Source organism: Podarcis filfolensis, assembly GCF_964270895.1.
Source record: "Podarcis filfolensis genome assembly, chromosome: 3".
Taxonomy (NCBI): domain Eukaryota; kingdom Metazoa; phylum Chordata; class Lepidosauria; order Squamata; family Lacertidae; genus Podarcis; species Podarcis filfolensis.
The window spans coordinates 98,265,022-98,292,199 of record NC_139606.1 but is presented as its reverse complement, the minus strand read 5'-3'; the positions used below and the strand labels follow the sequence as shown (position 1 = coordinate 98,292,199).

The window sequence follows — 27,178 nt, the reverse complement described above, 5'->3', positions numbered from 1 at the left end:
CGTCAGCGACTCCCGGCAGGACAAGGCGAGGTCTTTATCGGCCGATTCTCCTCAAACGTGAGAAGAACACAACCACTCCTCCTCCCTCACTCCCTGCCATCCCCAGGGAGGGGAAAGAGACAGACAGAAATGTATTTACATGCCTTTATTTCTGTCTTTCCTCAGTGCAGAGAACAACATGTCTGCACCCTCTTTACAGCCACAGCAGAGAGAGAATAACTCCACCCATGTACTTCCAGTACAGGGTCATGTGACACTCTGAGCTAACATCCGGTGCTCAGAGCACATAATAGACTGTCCCTGGTTCCCACGGTACAGTCCCATAACATAAACATCCTGTTTGGCTTTCCAGCCATCTGGAGCACTCAGCAGCATTGCTCCTTTTTCGTAACACCTCCCTCCCCCCTTGAAATGATCATTCAAGGGCTTAACTAACACCTTAAGTTTATTCTGGTTCCCTTCTTGTGAATGCTTGGAAACAGTGCTGGATTTAGGGCAGTGCGGGCAGTTACCCCAGACAGGCGGCTGAGCTGACAGGGTGCAAAATAATAGTAGTAATAATAATAGTAATACAGTGGTACCTCTGGTTGCGAACGGGATCCATTCTGGAGGCCCATTCACAACATGAAAAGAATGCAACCTGCAGCGATGTGTTTGCTCATGCGCAGGTTGCGATTTGCCGCTTCTGCACATGCGCATGACGTCATTTTGCGCTTCTATACATGCGCGAGCGGCAAAACCCGGAAGTAACCCTTTCCGGTACTTCTGGGTCGCTGCAGGACGTAACCTGAAAGAATGTAACATGAAGCAGACGTAACATGAGGTATGACTGTACTAGCGCTACTACTACTACTGCTGCTACTACTACTAGCCAGATAGGCAGGATATAAATATTATAATAATAATAATAATAATAATAATAATAATAATAATAATAATAATAATAAATTTTATTATATTGCCAAAGTCTGCCTGCTTGAAAATGCATTTAACTGTATATTCAACTAACCCCTACACTTTTTGGATGTTCACAGTAGCACACAGGTCCCCATGTACTCAAAATAATTGTTTCTGAAATCTGCTCTCTCTCTCTGCATTCCTTTCTCTTCCTCTCCCTCCCCCCCCCCCACTAGGATGTTTTTCAAAATCAAAAGCCGGAATGCTCACATGAAAACACACCGGCAACAGGAAGAGCAGCAACGACAGAAAGCCCAGAAGGCGGCTGTTGCAGCTGAAATGGCGGCTACGATTGCAAGGACCACGGGGCCCTCTGGGCATAGCTTGATACCCTTGGATCATTTGGACTTGATAAAGCAGGTTGAGGAAGCCGATGACCTCAGCAGCGATGTTGTTCAGGAATTGGGAGAGGTCATGGACGATACTGAAGTGATAGACCCTGACCTCTTACTGGATGAAGAAGACACAGATTTGCTTCAGGATGATGTGGAGCTGTAGAGAGAGAAAAAGCCATTCTGTAAAATTATGGACGCCTGTTGGAATTATTTTTCTTCAGCTGGGAGGGTTAAGTGTTTACTTCCCTTTTATTTTAAACTATCTGAATAGTTTGAATGTTTTGTTTTTGTTTTGTTTTGTTTGTAACTCGGGGGTGGAGGAGGGTGAGATAAATCTGGTTATTGCTGTTGGTCCTTTTACTTTTTGCAACTATGATTGCAAAAAGATTCATTTTTCCCCTCATTCGAAAGGTATTTTTTGTCAAATACCTTGCAAACTAGTTGGTTCTGAGAAGTCTTATTTCCTTACTGTTTCCTTTCAGGCATTTACGTGACAAGTCCCCAAATTCATTTGCAACACCTCAGGGTTTTTGTTTTCCCTCCCACCATGCCCCCTATACGAGTAGATTTTGGTTTCTTTTTCTTTTCATAACGTGTTTCATTTTGTGCCTTCAGCTCTGGCCTCAAAACATCTGCCACAACAAAGAATGCTGTCTCTGCAATAAACAGAAGCTGAGACTTGGATTGTTGGCATCTGAAAGTTTTGCTCTAACATGTCGCTGGGGCTGTTAGAGGGTCTCTCTGCTGATAGGACAAGTAGCTGTGGCAAGTTCCTTCCCATTACACAGAATGTTCTGTGGTGGATGGAGGCTTCCAAGATGCCTTTGGATTTCCTTCTTAACAAGAAGACTGGCTTTGTACTTGGCTCTGTAGAAATGGATGGGCTCGGTGGCCTATTCCTCTTTACTTTGACCCAGAAGAAATTCAAGCGGCCCTGAAACGAGCGAGAACAGCTAGATTAGCCCTCTGCGAATCTGCATTCTCTTCCTTCTTTCCCTTTTATGAGGCAATCTGTTTCTTTGAGGGCTCTACTCGCGTTGTGCACTTCAGAGCTCCCAGTTAAGCAGGATTGAGGGAGAGACAGAGTCAGTGAAATCAGAAGTCCGCAAGCTTCACCATGGGAGATGCTGCTGAGGCACATCTCAAAAGTCTTTTGACTGGAGACTACTGGCTTGGATACTTGGACTTGGATGTGCATTAGTGATAGGAATGCACTGAAATACCTCCATTTGCAAAAGTTTTATCACTTTTTTGTTTTAAAAAGGTTATCCTTGAGAGTATGCAGGGATTTATTATTATTATTAATTATTATTATAATTTGCTGCCTAGAGGCAGTGGTACTTATCAAGACTTTTCCTCACCAAAAGAAGAGGGGGGGAGATTTCCACTTTGAGGTAAATCGGTCCTTTTTTCTAAGCGTGTTAAGATTTTCATTGTGGCCGGAGGCCGTTTATGTATGTATGTAAGAAATAAATAAAAATTACATAGCTTGGCTGATAACGTTAGCATAAATATACACAGTGGGAGTTTTATGCCTGCCAGGACTCTCTTATGGAGCCATAGGTTTGCTCTTGGAAGCGATAAAGCCCAGCAAACATTCAGCAGTTTGGGTCAGGGGGTGGCGGGTATGGAAACGCAATAAATAAGCACACACACCTCTTCTATATGAAATTGTTATCAGGCCACAGCTTCCTCATTCCTGTTCAGGGAAGTCAGCATGTTCAACTTTGGAATGATTTGGCTAGGCAGCTTGCACCTTTCTCCTTCCCAGAGCTAGGAGTGGGATCATTCCCCAGGCACGGTCTTCTTGTGCATCACCTCTATTGCTTATAGAAGTTGCAAAGTATGATGGGAAAAGTTGCAAAGTATGATGGGAAAATAGACAGTTACTATATCTTACGTAGACCAGAGCCCTAGAAAACGCTAAGTGTCAGAAACATCTTTATTTCTCTCAATCAAAGCCAAACCGTTCATAGCCATGCTCCCACTTGGTTCAAAAGCTGCTGCAGTCATGGGTGACACTGGTGAGACGTGGCTCTTGGATGCCCCCAAATCAGATGAAGATTGACCCTCTTAAGCCAGGGCCACTTTAGACAACTGAAATGGTCTCCACTTGGCACATCCCCCAAGCATTTCAGAAAAAAAGTAGCACCTGACCCAGGGTGTTCCCTGTTTACACCCAATAGTTTTCAGTGGTGATTCAGGGTTGAAAAGAAATGTGTTGCTTTGTTCACTTAAATTGCTGCCAGAAAACCGTGGTCAGATACTAGTTTTCCAGGTAAATTGCATCTCCAGTTGGAATCACATCCTCTTTGTGGCCGTTCCCCTGAGGATCTGCACGGAGACAATCTCAGAGAAGATGAACTGGCTTTCAGTATGAGCGGACCAATTTAATAATCATTGAAAGCATTTTGATAAATGCAGAGGAACTATTTGGGTGTTCCTTGCAAGCTACTCCTCTCTTTTCCCCAAGCTTTCTCCCTGAGAATCTGTTCTTATCAGGGAATAGCTAGTGTCACCCAGGTTGTCTTTAGAGAATTGGATATGGTTCTTGAGTGTGTCTGCCCATCTCAGTCAAGGGGTGTGATTTGCCTTCACCTGTCACTGTCGCCCGACATAGCTGATGGAGAGAACTGGCAACTTGCATGCTATGTGAGATGCTTCTCATATGTCCAGCTGATTACTGACAGCCTTGCATGGTTGACCCATTTCCAGGGGTTAGCTAATGTAGGGAGTTAACGTGACACCTATAAGCATGCCTGCATTTGAAATGAAATGTTTGCTGGCAAGTGACATTTGCAGTGTTCTTAGTGAGATGCTAGTACCTGCATGTCTGAGCAGAATATTTTCTCTCTCTCGCTATTATTTTCAAAAGGAATGTAATGTCCCTCCCAGTTTTCATTGACTGGCATCTACTGGGACAGACCCTTAGGAATTCTCAGTAGCCAGGGATTGTGTATTTTCCATCTGTAATCTAATCAGATTCTGTCGTTAGCAGCTTGGCAGGGGACTGGCATAATGGTGTTGTTGTGTAGGTCAGTATCTGATCAGCTCGCTGATTATTTGTTTTAGCCATTGGCCATAACAGTTACATGTGGTTGCAGTAAAAAAAATGCATCAAAAAGAAAAAATAGGGGAGCATCCTAAAACAAAATATATCCAGCCTATAGGCAACTAATTACACAAGCATCCAGATTTTTTTGTCAAAAGTTTTGTAGCAGCCAAGGCAAACATAGCCACAGAGATCTCTATCCTGTTTGCAATGGAAAAAATATTATTTCTGCTGATTTTACCAGTTGACATACTCCTTCAGTAGGTAAAGGAATCATTGTACCTTTAGGATAAAACAAGAACAAACTAAATAGGTGCCACAGACTGTCTTCCATTGCTTCCTCATCACAAATGCAATAATGCTGTGGTATTGCCTGGCTAACACAGCAGAGGGCATCAGCTGAAATCTTACCAATGTATATTCTTTCCTGTAGTGCAAATCTAGACCAATCAGTTTAACTAATTCATTTGCCATTAAAGTACAATTACATGGACGAAGATTTCTTGTATTTCCAGTTTAACAGGGTAACACAGAATCTAAATGTAATACGCAGGAAAGACCGGCTGAGCTATTCTTTGAAACCAGTTGGACAGTCCTAGGCAATCGGGTTGCAAGTGTTTGGAAGCCTATTATGACATATGCATGATCTGTAACCAATAAATAAGGAGAGGAGGCTAATGCGTATATAACAATAGTTCCTTCCAAACAGATTCATTGAGTTTATATTTGACTATATGATGCAGCATTACACCAACAAGCCCATGTAACAAATGTCTGTTCTAGGTCAGGACTTGTTAAAACATGGAAGGTTTGGGGTGATACATATTCTTGTCAGCGAGCAATGATTTCTCCAATGTGAGAAATAGGCCTTTCCTTCAGATTTATAACCACAAAGTTGTCCTTTAGTAGTAGTCTTACATCACACTGGAAGGTGTTACAGGGAAAATTGCCATCTTGAAAAAGTATTGTGGAGCAAATGATGTGGCTTAAAATAACCAAAGAGAATCTCAAAATAATTCCTGGAAGAAATATTGATCCTTGTTTAACTTCTATACATAGGTTCTGTATTTCTAAGACAATTGCAGTGATAAATAACATCTAAATATGGTCAACATTTTGCTGGAAAATCTGACCTTTTATTTCCCTTTTTGTTAATGTTTCATGTTTATTGTGGTATAATTCCAGTAGAGAATTAGAGAAAAATTGTACATAACAAAAGAAAAAATCTATTTTATGGGGGAGGAAATCTTATTTTCAGGCATATTTAACTGCTGTTATATTGTTACAGAAAAGCTGTAAATAATTTCAGAGTTACAGTGTAGTGTAAAGAATGTTCTTTGGGGATAAAATAATAAACATTTTAATGTAGTTCTTTTTATTTTTGTAAAGAAAACTTTGCCTGTTACGGCTTAATTGCACCTGAACTGCATGTGGTTTAACTTCAGGGTGTAATTTTATTCAGGTTTGCACTAAAATGTTTAATTTCATACGATGATGTGCCATGGTGTTTTTTTCTTTCTTTCTTTTGCCCCTTTCCTTTTTGTTTCTTTGGAGGGGGCACGAATCCCAGTTAGTTCATGAGAGCACTATGTACTATATAGAAATATTTCAGCTTTTTCTTAAATCGACAGAATATTGTATTTGTAAAATCAAAGGGATCCAACATAACGCTGCCACAGAACAGTATTTTATACTTTTGATAAGATGTACTTTGCTGATTTTTTTCCTTGTTCACGTGACAAAAGAATTCTTTTAAATAAATTAATCTTCATTTGAAATATGTAGTATTTTTTAAAAGTTGGGATGTTTATCTGAGTTGCCTGTACCAAAATGGGCCCCCAAACTTAGAGGTAGTGCTCCACTAGATATGTGAGAAATAATAGGCGTGTGCATAACCGCCACACTAGCGTTTCATTCATTTCCAGAGTATTATCTGTGCTTGTTTCATGTACCAAAAACAAGAGACTTGTGACGCTGTAAAGATTTGACACATTTATTGTGGCATGAAGTTTTGTGGGCTATAGCCCACTTCATCAGATGCCTGAAGTTCATATTAAATTTATTGACGGTTGCATCCAGCTAATGCTGTGTCCACATTTGAGCATTATTTAGTTGTTCGGCTGCCTCACCACCACCCCAGCACACATTTGAATTAGAGCAGAGTAGTTGACACCCATGATGTGGGTTAAACCACAGAGCCTAAGACTTGCTGATCAGAAGGTTGGCGGTTCGAATCCCCCCAACGGGGTGAGCTCCCGTTGCTCGGTCCCTGCTCCTGCCCACCTAGCAGTTTGAAAGCACATCAAAGTGCAAGTAGATAAATAGGTACCACTCCTGCAGGAAGGTAAACGGCATTTCCGTGCGCTGCTCTGGTTCGCCAGAAGTGGCATAGTCATGCTGGCCACATGACCTGGAAGCTGTACGCCGGCTCCCTCGGCCAATAAAGCGAGATGAGTGCCGCAGCCCTAATGGTCAGGGGTCCCTTTATCTTTACCTGATCCACACCCATAGGTATTTGTGGAGCAACTTCAGTCTTTACTGGTCATCCAAGTAGGTGTTGCTTTTTGTCTTTGACCTTGGGGGAAGGATCAAGATCAGTGTTGTTTCTGCTTTAAAAATAATACAGTGGTACCTCTGGTTACGTACTTAATTCGTTCCGGAGGTGCGTTCTTAACCTGAAACTGTTCTTAACCTGAAGCACCACTTTAGCTAATGGGGCCTCCTGCTGCCGCTGCGCACGATTTCTGTTCTCATCCTGAAGCAAAGTTCTTAACCCGAGGTACTATTTCTGGGTTAGCGGAGTCTGGAACCTGAAGCGTATGTAACCTGAGGTACCACTGTAATAATAATAATAATAATAATAATAATAATAATAATAATAATAATAATGTGTTATTTGAGGGTAACATCGTGTTGACAACACAAATGCAAGGAGCTGCAAACCATAGTGTGGTTCTGTGCAGATTAGACCTGCTGAAATTAACTGGCCTCCGTCATGTCCGTTAATTTCAGTGGGTGTGACTAAAGCATACAACATTAATCAATGCTACAAAACTCATGTCTTTAGCAGCCTTTTAAAGTACTATTTAACAATCCTGCTTGTGTGTACAAAAGGGTGGGGTGGGGGTGGTTTTGTTTGATAAAGAAAATGTTTCTTTATTAAAGCCTTTATCAAAGCGGCCTTAAGTAGCAACTGTTCTGAAAGATGGAGATCATAATAAGCCGTAATAAACTTAACTCCACCCCAATCTGCAACCAGACAGAAGTTAAATCCTGGAGTAACATTACATAGCTGTACATATTCTTAGGCGCCAGGCAAAAACATTCCCCTTCTCCCAGACCTTTGGCTAAATTTTAAAAATCTGTGGCCTTTTAAACGGGCAAGAGGAGGAGTTATTGTTTTGTTTATTGTGTTATGTGGCGTTGTGTGTTTATACAGTAAGCCGTCCTGTGATCCGCGGATGAAAGGTGGTATAGAAATTTAATGACTAATAGTAACAAATTCTTCAGCATCCCCATCCCCCCCTCCCAGCTCAGCATTGTAGCTAGAACCCAGAGCTGCAGCGCAAGGTTGCTCTCCGAATGCCATTTACAAGTCATTTATGAACCACTGACTGTGCCGGTAGGGTTTTTGCGAGCAGGGATGGCAACCTGCGTCTTTCCCATCTTCTGTTGGACTACAACTCCCATCATCCTTGATGCTGAGGTTGATGGGAATTGTAGTTCCAAAACCCAATTCATCCTCAAGACTCTGGAATATGGGCCTTAACCATTCTTTCGTAATATTAAGGGAAATTTTAGATTGTTTTTTCCTTCCTGGAGCAGGGAGAATTTGCAGGTCATTAAGATGATGATGATGATTAATAATAAAATGCCGCAGTTCTTAAAATAAAATAGTAATAATCAAATTTTTCCCCACACTGGAAGATCTGCTTGTAGCCCTGGTAGTTTTTTGTTACATTGCTGCCAAAGGCACTGCAGCAATGAGCAGCTGCAGCTTTTGCCGCTCTAGCGAGAAAGTCGCACGACCAGAGGAGGAACTTTTGTTGTTTACGCCTCTATGGTTTCTTTGGCTAGAGAACTCTACGATGAGCTGTATCCCAGGGCCATAGAGATCGACGCCGCCGCTCAGACCCTACAGGAAGTTGAGCTCTATGATGTCATGACCGTAGGAAGTTGCTTGAGGAAGGGCAAGATGGCGGCGCGGAGGGGAATGAGCTTCTTGTGCCGGCTGTGGAAGGTGATTGTGGCGTCCCTAGGGGCAGGGTTCGGCTGAGCAGCGATGAGGCTCCCCGGGGCGGTATAAGTTAATGTCTAAGCCGCTAAATATAGGGTGATAATCTTAAAAAGCCGACGTCGGCTTTTTGGATTATATCTGAGCGGGAGGGATGTGCCAGGAGAGGGAGGCTGGCGAAGATGGTCACCTCAGAGCTGGGCTTTTATGTGGGAAGGACCACCTCAGCGACGGGTCTGCTCCCGCAGGATTTTATCCCTTCCCCACCACAGGGCCCCGTGAGAAAGCGTCATACATTGATATCGTTTGCTGTGGTGTGATGGTTTTTCTGTAAGCTGCACTGGAAAGATTAGCATTCCGAGGTTACTGCAGCTGTAATAACTGGCAATGCATACTGTAAATACGTATGTGCAAACTAGGAGACCCGGGTTCAAATGCCTACTGAGCCACAAAATTCACACAGTGACCTTGGGCCAGACACTGCCAACCTAGCCCACTTTGCAGGGTTGCATTCGAGTCTTTGCAATGGAAAATTGTTAAAAGCTTTTACTGGCAATGGCTCTATGTTATTGGAATTATTCAACACTAAAGCAACGGTCTGTTGCTTAAATGGTGATCTCTAAAACCCTTTGAGTAGCTTTGCTATTCATCTCAGTTGACATAGTAAACAAAAGAGAAAAATAGTCATTGTCACTTTCGCGTTAGTAAGTCTCCAGCACCTTTATCTGTCTTTTATCAGGCAACATTCAAAGACGTTTTCCCGGTGACCACCTTCACACTGGAAAAATACCTATTTGCTGTGGTTTTGCCTGGCTTTTCTCATATGTTTTAGAATGCATAGCACTCCCAGAATCCCAGCGGCAAACTTTATTGGTGGCTGCTTATGGACTGATGTGCGTATCTCATAGAGAAGCATGGGACATAGATGCTTCCATGTCATTGCAGCCTGGTAAGGGTAGCTATGCTATTGCCCTTTCCCCCTCCTGTTGCACTGCTGCCCTTTACAGCTTTTACTACATCAGGTTCGGAATCTACTGCTAAGAAACCCCAAAAGCAGCCAGGGGGCAATGAGTGGGAAATGCTGTGCTTATGAGGGGGCAGGTTTGGCCTCAATGGATGAGCAGCAGCCCATTTAAACATGAAGGCCTTGAAGGGGATTGTGTGTAGAAGATCCAGTTATGACAGTTACAGAATACGTGAGGAATCTAGAAAGAACTGATGTGATAGTTTGTAATTGTGGACTGCCTTTTGTATGAATAATGTTCTAAATAAAGTCTCCTTTCTCATCAACTGCCCACTTTTTCTAATGTATTTTAGATTGGGGTGGGCATCTAGGTATTTATTTTCTTATTTGACTAAATAAATCTGGAAAGCTGAAGTAGCTGGCCAACAATGTAGCAACATTGCTATCTTAACATACCAATCCTATATTATGTTCTTAGGGACCAGAGGCTTGCCTTTTAACAAGAAGAGTTCCACTAAAGCAATGTAGCTTTCTTCAGTAAGTTTATCACTTCCAGCTAAATTCTTAAAACACTCATTTTCTTATATTGCTCCTGTCATGATATTATCACACACATCCCTTTTTCCTATTTCAGCAACAATCACTTGATGTGGTTTCAGTTTTCAGGCGTGCACACCAATATTCAGCAACCCAAGGAAAAATCCCTGGTAAGTCTTGAGTTTTGAACTTTTTATATCTTGCCAGTAACTAATAAAATGTTCTGAAAAATATTAACTTTGAGATTGGGAGTACAGGTACTTTACAACTTATGCATATTGAACTTGTGCACATTCAGCTTTACGTACTTGGCAAATTAAAAATAAATAAATAAAAGGGGATGGAAAGGGGGCGGGCATCCTGAAAACAAAATACATTGGTTTTCCCACCTGCCATTTATTCCTGTGTTTTGGCTATGTGCAATTTTGGCTTTATGCGCTATCCCCAGAATGTAACCCCCATGTAAGTTCAAAGTCATTTTTATACAGTTGTACCTTGGTACTTGAATGGCTGGGCTCCCAAACAAATTGGCTCCTGAACGCCGCAAACCTGGAAGTGTTCCGGTTTGCAAACATTTTTTGGAAGCTGAACATCAGACGCGGCTTCCGCTTGAGTGCAGGAAGCTCCGGCAGCCAATCGGAAGCCACACCTTGGTTTTCGAATGGTTTCATGAGTCGAATGGACTCCTGGAAGAACCAAGGTACCACTGTATATTGATAAGGTTTAAACAATGTTGGGGCACAAAAAATGCATATAACAACTTAATTTGAACTCAATTATTTAAAACAAGACTTTAATGAACCATGCATTAAGGCTGCCAAGCCTTAAAATATGAGTGCTTCTTTGCTTATTTCTCATTGTTTTTACATCCAGGTATCTGTTTCAGATGAACCAGACGTGTTATATAAGAAACTGGCTGTTTTGGTGAAAGGTCATGACAGAATGGTGTTGGACAGTTATGAGTATTTCATGGTGCTTGCAGCTAAAGAACTTGGTCTCTCCATAGAAAAAGTGTAAATACAATTATCCATTGTAGTTAGTAATTCTAAAATCTCATTTTCTAATTGGTCCAACCAATTATCCAACTATAGCTGGATAATTGTAGATAAAAGACTTAGCAAAATTGCATCTTAGCTTAATGCTTTCAAATCTAATGGTTTCATTGACATTTGAAAAACAAGAGAGAATGCATAAAGCACACTAAAACCGTTTTATTGATCGGAAAGAATCCAGGATATCAAATTACTACCCTTATATAATTTTGAGGGCAAGTGTGGTGCAGTGGTTAGAGACAAGGGTCTGTGAGATTAAAGTTCAAAATCCTCATTCAGCTGCAAAGTTCACTGGTTGACCTTCAGCCAACCACATCACAGGGTTGTTGTAAGGATAAAATATGGAGGGCTGAACCACATATGACAGTTTGAACTCATTGGAGTTAAGATGGGATATAACTGTAGTCATAAACAGACAGTTGAGCTCATTGATTCTAACTTTGGAATATGGACTATTAGACAATCTGCTTAAGGACTAGTAAATTATGCAAGACACTTTCTTGCAAATTTACAATCCAGAAGTACAACATCTTGTGGCTGCTGTTGCTAAGAAATCTATCATATTGAACAACAGTTCAATGTTTCTGAAGGTAGAAGTAACCTTGTGTTTTAGGCAATGCATAATTACTCAAAAGTATGATTTTAACTAGCAGTATTACTGTTAAGATTTTTTATATAAAAAAAAGTTTGTCATATTTAAATTGTTGACAAAAGTTCTTGAAGTCAGCAAGGGTTTTGCTACTGGCTTTAGTTTAATGAGGTTTTCCCTTGCCCATTTCCATGATTCCCCCCCCCCCCAAACCTTAGGTTACGTGCATCTCTTTGCATACAGCCACAAAGGCCAATCAGTTGAGTTGGAGGCTCAGTTGTTTCTCTCCCTGCTCCCCACTGCTTGCCAGGCAGCTTCATTATTGAAAGCTGTCAGTGGAGTGGCTGTAATTTCAGAAATAAATGAATATACTAAAATAACCAATGATTCTATGAAAACTACTGTATCTCTTAGAGAAGAACCTCCAAAGAAGATAGAACGATTCACACTTCTAAAATCAGTGCACATATTCAAGAAGCACAGAGTTCAGTATGAAATGAGGACGCATTACCGCCACGTGCAGGTGAGTGAAGAGCTGTATGTTTAAATAAGAGGCGTGCTTAGCAAACAGATTAACATTTTTATTATTATTCAGGAAATAACAGCTGTCTACCCCCTCTTTCATCATACACATGCACATACATACTTGTGTGCAAAACATTAAACGTAATAGGTGGTGAATAGCTTGAGAGCCATATTCAAGCCTCTAATGCTTGACCTAGAATGGTCATAACAGTGGTATCTATATTGGTCCAAGTAGGGCTGCAAAAGCTGGGGAAAAGTAAGCCAGATACAGCCTACAGATTGGTTTCCTTTAGCACATGTCTTATTCATTGCTATGTGAGAACTAAAATACTGTTTTTGTTTCAGTTAAAGCATTTAACCGGCAGCACAGCCAATGTTTACTTGGAATACATTCAACGAAACCTACCTGAAGGGGTTGCTATGGAAGTAAAAAAGGTATTAGTTAACTTTGTTCTTGCTTCTGTAGTATAAACTGTTCTGTAGTTTTATCATTTATCGGACAAAATGGGATTTTTGCCACTTGGTAGCCTATCTGCACGTCATACATGTGTTGAATTTTAGGAATATAAGTATCACAGAAACTTATAGAAACACAAAAATCATATAAGTATCACAGAAACATGCTAGGATTGTTCTAGTATAAAAATGGCTATTGCACATGCATTATTTTTTTAACCTCATTTTTGATACTTTCTTTTTAGACAAGACTAGAAAGACTTCCTGAACATATCCAGAGACCTGTCTGGGACACACTGCCTCACGTAGAAGAATCAACAAGTAAATCCTAAATGCCTGGTCTGAAGATCCCACCCCCTAGAGTTGAAATTAAATGTAACAATGTCATTCTGTTAGAGAGAAATATACTGTTTCTTAAATGGACCTGTAATGAACTAGTTTTTAATGAGCCTGCTTTTCGACCAGATTAATTCTCAAAAAAACACTGATGTTTCGGAAGAGATTGTGGACAACAGACACTTGACAGAAGTTGTGTTATCTGTTGTTTGTGTATCATGTCTTGCTGTACAGTGGACGCTTGGGTTGCGAACGTGATCTGTGCGAGAGGCACGTTCGCAACCCGCAGCGCTGCGTCTGCACACACGCGGGTTGCGATTTGGCACTTCTGTGCATGCACGACCGCCAAAACCCAGAAGTAACTCGTTCCAGTACTTCCAGGTTTTGGCGGGTCTGTAACCCGAAAAAACGCAACCTGAAGCATCTGCAACCCGAGGTATCACTGTACATGGAAAAAAGGTTTTAAATTATGCTACTGACACTGTTGCTTATAATCAGAATATTTACTTCAATATGAACAGCATAATATAAAGAGACCCTTAGCAGAGTACTGTTGAATTTGTAAACCATCTGCAACCAACTGTATTAATAACCTGTACTTCCTTCTATATAACTCTTAGAAAAGGTGTTAACAGAATACAATGGTGTTAACAGAATCCGTTCCAAAAGTCCGTTTGACTTCCAAAACGTTTGGAAAGCAAGGCGCAGCTTCCGGTTGGCTGCAGGAAGCTCCTACAGCCAATCGGAAGCCACGGAACCAGCGTTGGATGTTCAGGTTCCAAAGAACGTTCGCAAACCGGAACACTCACGTCCAGGTTTGCGGCGTTCAGGAGCCAAAATGTTCAACTCACAAGGCGTTTGGGATTCAAGGTACGACTGTATTTTGTTCACAATAGGAATTTTATTATAAGAGTCACTGTGTTCTACATATGAATCTTTTATGTGTACCACTGATAAGAAATGGAAGGTAACATCAGCTAGAAGGAGCAGGTGTGTGGTGCCAGATATCCATAGTTCTTAGTGCCAAATACAGCTGAGGACCATGTTTGCCACAGCTTCCCCTCTACCCCCACTGACGTATGGATGTTTGCTGCTACATTCACAACACACGAAATTAACTGTGGACGGGCACTATGATTCATGCAAGAAGCCTGAAGCAGCCTCATGTTAGTGTTTAAACAATCATAGAAATTGTCCTGCTTCTCTGCAAAAAAACACTGGGCAACTGTAGATGTATAGTGAAATCCTGTGTTTACTCAGAAGACAGAGTTCAGTGCGGCTTACTCTAAGATGATTAAATCAAGGTTGCAGTGCTAGAGACATGGTTCAGTTGCTTCGACTGAAGAAAAAAAATCCCCTCAATTTCAGTGCAAAGGTGCTTCTTTTATCTTCATTCTCTTTATTACCAAATGGACATTAATTGTAGTGGATAAAAAATTACCCTGTTAACCTGTTACTTAATAGGCACCAAATTCCCAAGTACTTAATGTGTAATAACCGCTTCTAAAAAGAAAAGTGACTGCTTTTTTGAAAACGAGATGAGAACTAGTCAGCTTGAAATGCAAAATGTCTAATTGCTTGAGACAGAGCTTCGATTTCACACGGCCAAGGATGATTTTGCAGGATTTATGACTTTCCCCAATTGCTGTTAGTTCTGATCCATAGTGTCAGCTATTCTTGGAGAACTGGGCATACTGCTGGAACAGTAATCTTAAGCTGATTTTTCCTTCTTAGCTTTTTTGTTGTTGTTGCTAAAGAGGAAGTGTAAGACCAAGCTGTGCCAAAGAGCTTGTCTTAATTAGGCCAGCCCTGAGCAGATGCTATTCTCCCACATAGAGCTTACTAATAACCACAGGATGTTTAGGAAACAATCAAAAGCCTACAGAAATATTTTTAACTGGGGCACAAGCCAATCTGTTTCTCCCATAAACATACTTAATAATTTGATATGTTAATCTGCACCCCCACCCCAAATATCTCAATTGCCCAGCAACCATATTCTTGTTTCACAAATCAGTGACATCACTCAGTTTGCTAAAGCATTTTGATCTCTTGGAACCAAACCCAGAATGCTCTAACCCCGTAGTAGTTATTGGCATTCCTGGAAAAGATATTCACCAACCTATGAACAAGCTCCATTTAACATACCAATTTCCATAAAGGACTGCATTGTTACGTCTCACTCAGGGTTTTTTTTTAAATTAAAATTTTTGTGTTTTTTTTTAAATACGCAAAATGGATAATTTTTAAAACTGCATCTCTCCCCTTTTTCTATTTAGTTCAGGGAATCAAGTTCTTTTTTTCATTATTGCTTTGAGCAACATTTGAATAGTATTCTTTCTTTACTGAAACAGTGTTTCAAAGAAAGTTGTCTTCCTAAGAAAAAATCACAAATAGCCAATGCTATCCTAGGTATAGGCTGTCTCTTAGCAACTAGACTCAAGGTAGCTAGGATACAGAAAATACAAAGGGAAAAAGGTTTCTACTCTGCCAGAGCACAAAAAAGATGCCTGATACAGGGACTGGTCAGTACATGATCCTACTGCTGTAAAGGCAATGAGTGTCTAGCTAGGTATCTATTTGTATTGAGAGCTCCCCATGTGGTTTGGCTCTCAAGAAACTACAGCAGGGAGACTGAATTACCAGTCATGTTTAGTTAATGGTGGGGTTACTGTTACTCCACCCCATGTTGATGACTTTAGCCAGAAAGTTAAAAGTGCTACATATCTTCTCAGCAGCAATAATAGTGTCAGGGCAAAATAAGCCAGCTATGTATCTTGTGCCAGTTTAACAGGAGCTCCATTGGACCTAAGCAAACCATCTGATATAAGCAGCTTGAGTGCAACAGAAGATGAATAGGGCCATAGACAAGAGCATAATGTCCTCTTGAGTAGCAGTTGTTCATTTAAAGGGGTTTGTGCGGTAGGAATAGATGCTGGATTTTATTCAAATACAACTAGGATTAATTGGATGAATATGTCTACAGAATAATCTCAGGTCAAACAGGAAACTTCATATCCACCACTGTGAGTTGCAGCATGGAAGAAAGCGTGCAGTGAATAATGTATATATTCATATGAGCCATTTCCTTCCTCCCAATGATGCTACACAGAAGAGTAGTGTTGATGTACTGTATACACCTTGTAAATACTTCCATCACACAACAATCACAGTGCTTAGATACTTTATTAGTTTCTCATTCATTGACCACAAAATACATTTTTGTCATTAAAATGAGTTGATCTTGGGATGTAATTTATTGCAATAGACAAAACATTCCTAATATATTACACACACTGCTTGGCTCAAGCTAGAATCAAGATCAGGCTACTGTGAAAGATTTATCTACCGTGTTTCTCTCAAGGTCTGTGAAATGGTCCCTATGGAAAAAAAATGAGTTAAATGTACTTGCAGAGTTACTGACAAGGGGAATAATTCAGCAGGAATTTCCTCTGCAGAGACCACATTGAAATTAACAGGATCAGTGCAAAAATACCAAAGATGAGAGATCTATCAATGACTATTCTTCCTGGTAACAGAAACAGTATTTCTGAACGCTGGGTCCCTGGGGCAACCTACCACATTCATGCTCTGCTTATGGTTCTTAAAACATCCAGACTGTGGCTAAAATAACAATACAATGACCTTTCTAAATAGGGCAATAGACTCTCAGAGCAACTTACAAAAGCTTCTCACAATACAGTTCAAGTATAGTATCAGAAACATAAATACCATGGAATTGAATCTGGACTAATTCTGCAATCCTATATAAACCCAGTGGGACTAACCTCTGAATAAACAGGTGTAAGATTAGTGTTAGCTTAATTTAGTAATGAGTAAGTCTGAATAATCTTATACATGTCTATTCAGGCTGGTTGTTTTTTTTTAAGTGATACAACAAATTGGGGTGGGGGGAAGTTGATTATAAATTATGTGTTCAAACATTGAAATGTTGTCAATTGGCCTTACTCTCAGGTAAGTCTGGATTCAGCAAATGATGCTAAGATAATTAAAGTAGCGTGTTTTGCCCTCATCCTTGCTTTGTCTTTACTAGTGTCAGCCTTTGATCATCCTGTACAACATCATGACCAACAATTCCCACTGAGGACTTCTTAAGTTAAGGAAGGAGAGCCAAGCAGGTTGAACTTGCTTGGCCAATGATGAAGGCATGTGTTGCTCATATTAGGACCATGTTTCCATCATTTCACTTTGCATCAGAGCATTATTACAGTTTATACAGGCACTAGACACTAGCTCTTTCTGCACTCAGTTGCAATTCAGTGCAAGTAGAATTTTATCAAAAGGAGGAGAGTGTTAGTTTCTGTTTCCCACTGAGCAGCTGCTGGGAGCCACAGGACTCTGTTTACATTCCAGAGACCTTGCAGTCTCACGGGAAAGGGAGACGGGACCTCAACCTAATCTTCCTGAAAAGTTAAAATAGCTGCACCGATACACACTGCTTCGCAGGCTGTTAACTTAAGTCCACATCTGCAATGGATGTTCCCCACAGAAATATAGAAGGTCAGAAAAACAGTTTCACTGTCAAAGCAGCATCATCACCATTTTTTTAAAAGAAGGCAATAATGAAAGCAAGTGTTACCTTAACAATAGACTTGAAATCTTCCTGCAGAGTAGTATGCTTATACACAGTTCAGATGGCTGCAGCAACTTTAATACACTAGAAAGGACAATTAATTCTCAGTCTATACAAACATTTGTGCGATTGCAAGCTTCCAAACTGATTGCTTCTCCATGAACATTAGAAATCAGAAATATGTTAAGTCAGCCTGCTACTGTATTTTAAATTTCTGAACAGTAATCTCATGCAGCTTATAGTAAAAGAAAGGAAAAAGAAAAGAGGAATTCCAAGCCCCAGATCTTTAGTGCTGAATGGGATTAAGAGACAACTGAGGTACTACACCTTTGAAATGGGGTGCAAGCAGAGGGCAAAGCCAAGGTGACTATGTAACAGCATCAAAGCTTTTACATTCCCCTTCCATCCCTCAGCTACGCCAGCCTGAACTGGTGTACCGACAGAGAACACCCACACCACCTACCCTGGTTGGCATGAGCTAGCAGGACTTGGGATGTAGTGGTAGATATGCCATACCATGCTACCTTATCATTTTTGATTGCTCTGCCCATCATGTAGGTGAATTGCTGTACTAGAGCACTAAAAGTGTTTGCGTTCTCTCTCATGCGTGGGTTCAATTTCTCTCCATATCAACAGATAAAATTCAGCAATATATTCCTGCTACTAAATGTACAGGCTAGTACTGATTTACTATTACCAAAGCAGCTTTGCTTTGCTTGTTCATTACTCTTGTCAGCAGTTGGTATAGAATAATATAGAAGACTGAACATACTAATCCTTTTCTCCTTGCATTTTCAAACACATTGAATGAAGAACAGCAAATACTAGTTCAGTTTAAGGGGGAAATCAAGGGCATGTGGTTCCTTTAACAAGATGGGCCACACTCAGTGGTATCTGCAAGCAGAAGGCCAGCTTCAATTTCTGGAAGCACCAAGTTACAGCTATCTCAGAAAACAAGGCTGGGGAAAATCTTAGGAGATCAATGGTCAGTAAGAACAGACATTACTAGGCTGGATCAGCAGGAAACCTATGAGGCCCTTTGGGCTAAGCCACACGAGCCTGCCCTACATGCAGTCTCAACTGTGGGTTAGGTAAAGATGCATCTGTGCCAAAAGTGGGTTTGCAAGCGCCTGCAAAGCCCAGTGCACAGCCAACCTTTTGCAAGCCCCAATAATAAGCATGGCGCTTGAACCACACAGCCAAAAACGGGTCATCTGACATCATGAGGTCAGGTGACTGACAGATGGCCAACCCCACCCACCTCACAAAGTGGATCTATTATGTGTCTCTGTGTTGCAGAGATAAGGATATAGCCTGGTAGCTAGATCATTCCCCACCCCTGGACTAGACGGAGGAATGTTCCAATTCAGTGTAAACATGGCTTTATATGTTCAGATGTTATTCCAAGTAACAGAATTTGTGTATTGCTTAGTAATTTCTGACAGTAACCTTTTCGGTAAAGATCTGCATAAAGCCCAGCTTCATTGGACACACGCCTGGTTGACCCACCACCATGTGCTCGGCAACTCAGTTTCTCCAACTGAACCTGATGAATCCCTTTTGTATGACTGGGTTCCACTAAGAGGTAACTCTGTATATTGGCCGCTAATGTTCTGAGTGAAACAGAATCGAGACTGTGTGTTGTGTATGTGCCCCACTTCAGACATGAATCAAACTCGGATGAATGTGCACTTCACTCAAAGAAAAAGAAAGTGAGTGGGGAAAATGTTTAAATACTGTCTCACCTCAAGGCCTTGATGAAAGCTCTCCCAAAGGTCTGCATGCCATCTCCCACTGGCCTCAAAGGGTGACTATGTTACCCTTCAGAAGATAACAATAGCATCATTCTTTCACCATTGGGCAACATTAGATTACTTTTTTAAAAGTTGCAGTCAATACTGTGTTTTTAAACCAACATAATGAACCAACACAAAGTCAAAACAAAGCATCGTTGCAGTATAACAATTTAACCAAATGAACAGAATAAAGTATTTTCTAATATGTTATACACAACTGAATTTTTTCACTTTTAAAGAATAAGTTGTGAAGGCTAAATATTAGCTTTCGTGATTTATTGGGAACGCTGAGGTTCTGATCAAGTATCAATCTAAGTCGGGTTTTTGTTTTGTTTTATCAAAGCTAAGGTTAATACATTTTGTTAAGATACCAATTAACTGGAAGCCAAGTGTTAAGAGTAGAATATAGACATCTATATATGCTTTCATACCTCAATTTATTGCTTTTCTTCATTTTTTTTAAACTTTGCTTGTAGACTTTGGACCCAGTGTAGGAACTGCTTAAGTTAAAAAGTCCCAAACTGCACCAGACTGGTAAAAAAAGTTTCTATTCAGCCCTCAGCACAGAAGAACACAGACCGTATTAATGAATGTAAATTTACTGACTGTGATCATCCTTGACATTAAACAGCACTGTTTCAGAATTTTACAATTTTATCTGTTATTTTAACAAGCAAAAAAAGATTTACATGTTCCATTTTTGTTAAGTTTTTCTAGTGCACAACAAAATCAAATCTAAAGTGATTGTGTAATGTACAGAAATCTGTCATTTAAAACAATATGCACACTGCGGATTTTAATATAGCCTTTCATTTTATGTTTTTGATAACATCACCAGTTGTAATTATACAATAGGTCAAATGCTTAGCCATGTACTACACGTAGTTATTACATGCTAGAAATTTAAACACCAAGGTCAAGCTGAGTAACAGAAACAGTAATTAAAAATTTAAACAAAGTCCATAAACTTCTGTTCATTTGTAATTTTTTTCTTTTTCTTAAATTAACATCCACAGTTTCTTTTATCCATTACATTTTGTGCATTGCTTATATTTCCCCACATGATACAGAATAATTGCCCCTTTGAAGTAAGAAGCATCTTGATGAATTTATTGTTACCACATGTAAGTGCATTTGAAACCAGAGTTCACAAGATTTAGAACAAACAAATACATGTTACTGAAACAAATCAAGATGTATTTCCAAAAAAAGAGCTGCACACAACTTAATTGTGAATATTAAGTTAAAGCTTGACCTATTCTTAAGATATCTTTCTTTTAACTTTTAGTGTGCAGATGCCAAGGTCCACAAAAAACAGGCTTCAAAAGGATATTCTTGAAAGTGTCCAAGGAGTCACAGGTCTTTAGGATATTTTTAAAAAATATATGGCTTTTACCAACTTGGTGCATAAGGGCTGCTGGAAAAATATGGAATATCAAGCACTCTGTTATTTTCTTTGCCTTCTTTAATGCTTTATAGGCAATTCTTAGTCCAGCCATTTCAAATGGTCTTAAGGTAAAAAGGATGTATCCCAGTTACTGAATTTAAAGAATAAGCCTCTTTAATAGTATCTGCCACCTGGCGGCCCAGGCCATCTCTGGCCCCGCCCAGGTGGCGGAAGAGGTGGTGCACCGGGTCCACTGGGAAAGCTGTATAAAAGGATAAAATCATAATTGTTGTTTTTTCCCTTCTCAAAAGAGTTACTTTTTAAAAACAACAGACTTAAAACCCTACATTACAATTTGGGAGTATGCTTTCAACATGCATATTTAGAAAGCTTCCAGTGTGGTTAAGTATTATGCTAACAATAAGTTCTGATTTTTTAAGTCTCTACGTGATATGCCTCGTTCTGAATACTTAACCTTCCTTAAGTTTTAAACACTGTTACATAAAATTCTTTAAGTGTAAAGTAAAATGAGCTAAAAAGGGGAGTGGGAAAGGAATCTTACCTGCTTGGAGGTGGGAAACGGCCTCGTGGCCATGGCGGCATCCCTCTGCCTCTGGGGGGAGGAGGAGGTATTCCTCTGAAGCCCATTGGTCCAGGTGGTGGGGGAGGGGGAGGTGGGGGAGGAAGCTCAAAACTGCAGAGACAGACCCAACTGACCATCATCATATGACTACTAACCCAGTTATATATCATGTAACTATTAGTTTTGTTTTCCCTGCTTCAGACAGGCATTTTCTTCAAATAATAAAAAAACATACCGTATTTCTCTGTCTATAAGACGCCCCAATGTATAAGAAAACGGGGGGAGATGGCCCCCGTGTATAAGATGCCCCCCCCCCCAATTTTGGACATTATTTATTAGGGGGGAAACCTAGTCTTATACATAGAAAAATACGGTAATTTTTATTAGAATTTGCTCATTCATTCAGTTTACGTTCTGCCATTCTTCCCAAAGGTGCCCAGGACAGCAATCATATTGATAATAAAACATGTTTTTTAATCTAAAAATTGTGCTTTCAGAGTTGCCAGGAATAGTTGCCTGTTTTAAAAGATTTTCTCCAAATTTCAGATGAGTGGGGGATATATATATATATATATATATATATATATATATATATATATATGGAAGGTAATTTCTCCTTGTATGTACAGGAGTGCTTGATCTAACTCAGTAGCTCTCAATCCTAAACTTTCACTGTCTGATTAGCATCAGCTATCTTGAGGTATATTTTACAACCCCAAATCTTTCCAAAGAAGCACTCCTGATATTGAGTCACATACAACCTTTCGGTTGCATAACTTAGATTCAAAAAAACCCCCCATCAATTGCAGTGTCATCTCCTCAGTGGAAAACCCCCAAAACTGATCTCCAGCTCTTGACACTTTTTTTTTTCCTTTGTGGACCCTCACACAACCAATTCTATGGAATTTGACAAGAAAACAGGGTCTTGTGAACTTTGCTTGCAGAAAGCCCCAAATTCTGCAACTAATGCAAATTCCATATATAAAACATATGGCTAGGTGAATCAACCCCAAGCACAGCCCTAACTAACCCAAAACTACAGTCACTGTTTTTAAATATATTTGCACTGTCAACCTCAATACTAACCATGGTGGGGGTGGCAGAAAAGGCACTCTCATCATTCCTCTCCGAGGCAGAGATGGCGAGAAGAGAGGTCCGCCTCGTCCTCCTCTTCGCCCTCTTACATCTGAATATGGGCGCATTCTTCCCATTCCACGTCTACAAAAACAAGAACTTTTCAGCACCAATCTAAAAGCATGAGCAACTCAGCAAATCTTAATAAAGAGACAAAAGTCCAGGTTTGCAAATGTGCAGACTCCTGGAAAAGAGCTTGCAGCCATTTTGGTCCTTTCCGGTCCCTTTTGCTCCTAAGCCATGTGTGAGGTAAGTCAAGGTTTGGCTTAGCTGATCTTCTGAACACAAGCTCATGATTAAGTTCTAACCACATTCTTAGTTACAGCTCAACATATGAAGCTGCCTTATTCCATAACCAAGGGTCAGGAATAAGAGGGGCTACAGTCCAATGACATCTGGATGACACCATTTTGGCTACACCCTGAATGGCAGTCACATTCAGGAGTTTCAGAAGGAGCCTTTCCCAAGCCCTACTTGGAAATGCTGGAAGTTGGACCTGTGACCATCTGCAAGCAAGTGCAACACTCATTTCAGTAGGGGAAACGTACCTGCATGCACATCCCTTTAAGCCTACAAAACCATCACAATTCAAACTGCAACTGTGTATTAAAGCTTAGGAAGTTTGCACCCTGAAGTTAATGTGTACAACATTATACAATAAGTTAATAATGTACATTAGGTAAAAAAATGAAAGATTACCTTATCGGCCCAAAGCCATTCAGTGATCTGCCTCGCATTTTCCCTCTAGTGTAGCCTCTGCCACCTCGGCCTCTTCCCCGACCTCTTGAGCCTCTGAGCACAATAAAGGAGAACATATGAAATTCTGACCACTTTTTTTTGTTCTAAGAACCACAGACCAATTACTATGGCTAGGGGTGCCAACAGGATTTTGCAGGTCCACACTGTATGTAGATTAGGCCCTCTGCCCCACCCATAAAAGAGAACACAAATTTGCATCAAACTTGCAGATATCCTCCTTTAGCAAGGGTCAAAAATAACCTGTGGGCCACACAGAACTAACTAACAAGATGGATGAAGTTCTTTGCAGAATTGCATTTCCATACTAGAAGTCTTAACCCACTGAATTTGTGATTTCCTCATAGCTGTGGTACATGAGCCTGCTCTCCCTTCCTAAACCATGCACAGAAGCAGAGTTTCATGGGCTGTCAACCTAGGGTTGCCATATGTCCGGAATTTCCCAAACATACTGTATATGGAATACTGCAAATATATGGAAAACCTGGAAGTATGGCAGCCCATGTTGGCAGTGCAGTTTTTCCATAAAACTAGCTGAAAAATGCCCCCCACCCTCCCCAAAAAGAAAAAAGCTCAACAACTTTTCTTTCCGGATTTTCAATTCAAAATATGGCAACCCTGGGTCACTCAAAATCTTTCATCAATTGATCTTACCTGGGAATGCTGCATTGTGCCTAGTACCAGTCATGCTCAGAGTAGATCCACTGACAGTAATAGTCAGAGTTAACTTCAGTGAATTAATTTCTATCGGTCTACTCAAAAGTAAAATTTAGTTGGATACAACCCACTATGTTAGTACATGACCTAGGACACTTAGTTTCAGATTACATATATGTAAAAATATACACAAACCCAATGGAAGGGGGGGATGACTGCTTACAATCCCAGTACATATGTACTTACAACTCAGGATAACACTTAATGCAGCTGATGAACATGAAAATATACATATATGTTAAGGTGGTATTCAACCACATTTATTCAGAGTAGACCCACTGAAATTAATGAACACAACCAAGTTATTTCCATGAATTTCATTGGAACTACTCTAAGAAAAACTTAGCTGAATACCACCCTTCAAGATGCCATAAGACTCTTTCTAGTTTTTATAAAACATTTTTCATTGTTTAAATATGACATTTAACAACAGCTGCAACTTAGGAATTATATCTCACCTTTTTTTTGTTTCAGTCACTTGTATGTTTTCTGGAGCAGATTCAGGCTGATCCATTAGGTCTTCAGCTCCTTCTTCCATCTATTAGAAATACTGGAACGGAAAATAAAGTCATGTTTCAACATAAAAGTTTAAGAATCAAATTTCCCCTAATGTAATTTTGGAGGTTTCCAGGAGAGTCTGTTAAAAATAGGTAAAGGTAAAGGTACCCCTGCCCGTACGGGCCAGTCGTGTCCGACTCTAGGGTTGTGCGCCCATCTCACTTAAGAGGCTGGGGGCCAGCGCTGTCCGGAGACACTTCCGGGTCACGTGGCCAGCGTGACAAGCTGCATCTGGCGAGCCAGCGCAGCACATGGAAACACCGTTTACCTTCCCGCCAGTAAGCGGTCCCTATTTATCTACTTGCACCTGGGGGTGCTTTCGAACTGCTAGGTTGGCAGGCACTGGGACCGAGTAACGGGAGCGCACCCCGCCGTGGGGATTCGAACCGCCGACCTTTCAATCGGCAAGTCCTAGGCGCTGAGGCTTTTACCCACAGCGCCACCCGCGTCTGTTAAAAATAGTTATCAACAATTATACACCATCTTATTGATACAAAGAGAAATATCAAAGCAAGTCTTCTAGATAATCTTACCCAAGTCTGTGCCTTGTAACATACAATGCAACTATGAATACAGTTTCAAAACGAAGATGTCACAAATAGGCAAATGCAAGGCTGCTGGGCCAACAGCAGGAGTGGGGAACTGGATCCAGCCAGCCAGAGGGCCAGCCCTCCACAGGCAACTTTAATTGGTGGGCACCCTGCCCACCTATCAATCACAGGACGTTGTATGATGTCAGGTGATTCTATCTGTAGATTCAATCAGATCTTCCCTTGCAGCCACAGCTTGAAATCAACTGCAGTGCAGACAGGCAAAACAGCTCGAGTTTTTTCTTATAAAGGAAGAATCAGGAACACAAACATCGCAACATCTGCTACTTGAACTTTCCTAAATCTGATACCATATATGACCTCAGATGCAAGGAAGCTGGATGTGACTAGCCTGGTCAACCCTGAGGCTAGGGAGACGTAATGAGACTCATGCGCCACTTTACATTGGCCAACAGGAAAATTCCACCACCACTCTCAGTGAACACATGGAAATGTACTGTGTAGGCACTACTATGGGTAACACAGAATAAGAGAACAATAGTCCCCTATAAGAGAAGAGGGGAACATGAACCACACATCTCTCTTTTAAGAAATTATTCTTTGCGTTCTATTAAGTATTGCTCAAAGATTGCATGTGTTATGAAACTGACTAGAACAGTAGCAGTACAAGAGGGTAGGAAGGTGGAAAATGGAGTTTACTCATTATGCATTAAAACAATAAAGCTTTATGTTTTGTTCAAGACACTTTAAAGGTATTTTGTTGTTGTTTAGCAAAGTTTAAAACAGATTACTTAAATTTCTTGTTGTTAAGGATATAGCAGAAAAAATGGGCTTGCAGGGTTCCTATTAGCAGAGGTCGGCACTTTTGGTTACCCTAAAATTTTCCACTCCAGTGGTCAGTACAAGAATTCTCTAACCAAGAACAAGTTTGTGGTTTCCTCATCCCTCAGCATCCCTTTTTTTTGGTGCCATTTATTTTCAATTAAAAGTCTGACATTTCTAAGCTGCTCTGGAAGCCTTTTTTCAGCTGAAGAGCTGGCCAAAGGGTTTTAAATAAACTATGTTACATATTTTGCTGTATTTTATATTATATGACCTTTTTTGTATAACTTGCTGTAAACCTCTGACTGATGTTTCAAACTAATCCCCCCCATCAGTCTGGCTCTGGTGATCTATTGTTTATTAGGCGGATATTTTAGTTCTAAAAAGGTTTGCTGTAGATCTCTTAGGTGAGAGTCCCTGTCTGTAGAGTTGGAACAGATGCGGCTGTAACGTAGGGCCTGGCTATATACAATGGATTGTTTGGTATGATTGGAATGGTAGCTAGAAGTATTTTTTTTTTCTTTCCAGTAGCACCTTAAAGACCAACTAAGTTAGTTCTTGGTATGAGCTTTCGTGTGCATGCACACTTCTTCAGATACACACGAAAGCTCATACCAAGAACTAACTTAGTTGGTCTTTAAGGTGCTACTGGAAAGGAAAAAAAATTTTTTTTTGTTTTGACTATGGCAGACCAACACGGCTACCTATCTGTAACTGGAGCTAGAAGTATGTTTGTCGGTCAGTTTTGGTTTACGGTATAAGGTGGTGTCTCTACGCCCATCTTGTATTTTTATAGTAGTGTCCAAAAATTCTGGCCGGTTCTCCTGAGGGAAAAGACGCAGCAGGATCAGGCCTTTTATGCCTGACCCAGCGAGGCGACGGTTATACAATATATGCTCCAGGCGCGCGGAGGAGAAAACGAGGACGGAGCAGAAGCCGCGGAGCGAGGGAGGACTTACCCGGCTCGACGCTTTGCCAAACGGCTGACAGAAACAACGTCGCGGCCGCGCCGAAAGGGGTGGGAGGAGAAAGCCGCCTCTCCTCCTCTCGTCTCTCTCGGGTTCAGCCCACAAACAAAACGCTTTTCAAAATGGCGCCTCGGCAAAGTCTCAGGAGAGGGAGAGCCGCGAAGCCACGCCCCCCGCAGCAGGAGGAGGAGCCCAGGGAGCAGGGCGGGGCTTCGTTTCGGGAAGCAGCTGCCGCAGCTAAGCCCCGCCTTCTCCGTCCAAGTTGCGTCAGCGGC

The 27,178-nt window shown here is 40.8% G+C and overlaps 2 protein-coding genes and 1 long non-coding RNA gene across 26 annotated transcripts in view; 2 read left to right on the top strand and 1 right to left on the bottom strand.

Moving 5' to 3' along the window:
- The window catches only part of TRERF1 (transcriptional regulating factor 1), an 81,670-nt gene extending 75,548 nt beyond the window's left edge, over positions 1–6,122 (top strand). For all 17 annotated transcript variants that reach the window (XM_083604897.1, XM_083604901.1, XM_083604899.1 and 14 more), the window contains one exon: positions 1,134–6,122. In XM_083604897.1, the coding sequence (XP_083461023.1) occupies positions 1,134–1,455 (322 nt within the window). In that variant the 3' untranslated portion in view covers positions 1,456–6,122. The remainder of the gene's footprint in view (positions 1–1,133) is intronic.
- A 2,267-nt stretch (positions 6,123–8,389) lies between these two features.
- Positions 8,390–13,124, top strand: MRPS10 (mitochondrial ribosomal protein S10). The gene is made up of 7 exons (XM_083605579.1): positions 8,390–8,584; positions 10,021–10,079; positions 10,177–10,249; positions 10,953–11,092; positions 12,135–12,243; positions 12,591–12,680; positions 12,947–13,124. Exons 1-7 carry the CDS (start codon positions 8,405–8,407, stop codon positions 13,031–13,033), a joined length of 738 nt encoding a protein of 245 aa, XP_083461705.1. The 5' UTR covers positions 8,390–8,404; the 3' UTR covers positions 13,034–13,124.
- On the bottom strand, positions 12,281–27,073 carry LOC310758786. Of its 8 annotated transcripts, none has more exons than XR_014545898.1 (8): positions 26,895–27,073; positions 24,463–24,554; positions 23,231–23,323; positions 22,484–22,615; positions 21,377–21,508; positions 19,377–21,076; positions 17,638–17,715; positions 12,281–17,525 (listed from the first exon to the last, which is right to left on the bottom strand). It is a non-coding gene; the product is annotated as an uncharacterized lncRNA (long non-coding RNA). The 8 variants fall into 8 exon arrangements; XR_014545899.1 differs by having other exon boundaries at positions 12,281–16,417; XR_014545895.1 differs by having other exon boundaries at positions 17,638–21,076.
- Between the last annotated feature and the right edge of the window lie 105 nt (positions 27,074–27,178).

Excerpts from the sequence above, each read along its gene's own strand:
- MRPS10 (XM_083605579.1), top strand. The coding sequence starts at position 8,405 with ATGGTTTCTTTGGCTAGAGAACTCTACGATGAGCTGTATCCCAGGGCC. Across the intron at positions 11,093-12,134 it reads GGTCTCTCCATAGAAAAAGT|AGAAGAACCTCCAAAGAAGA; the intron begins GTAAATACAATT and ends TGTATCTCTTAG. Across the intron at positions 12,244-12,590 it reads CGCATTACCGCCACGTGCAG|TTAAAGCATTTAACCGGCAG; the intron begins GTGAGTGAAGAG and ends TTTTTGTTTCAG.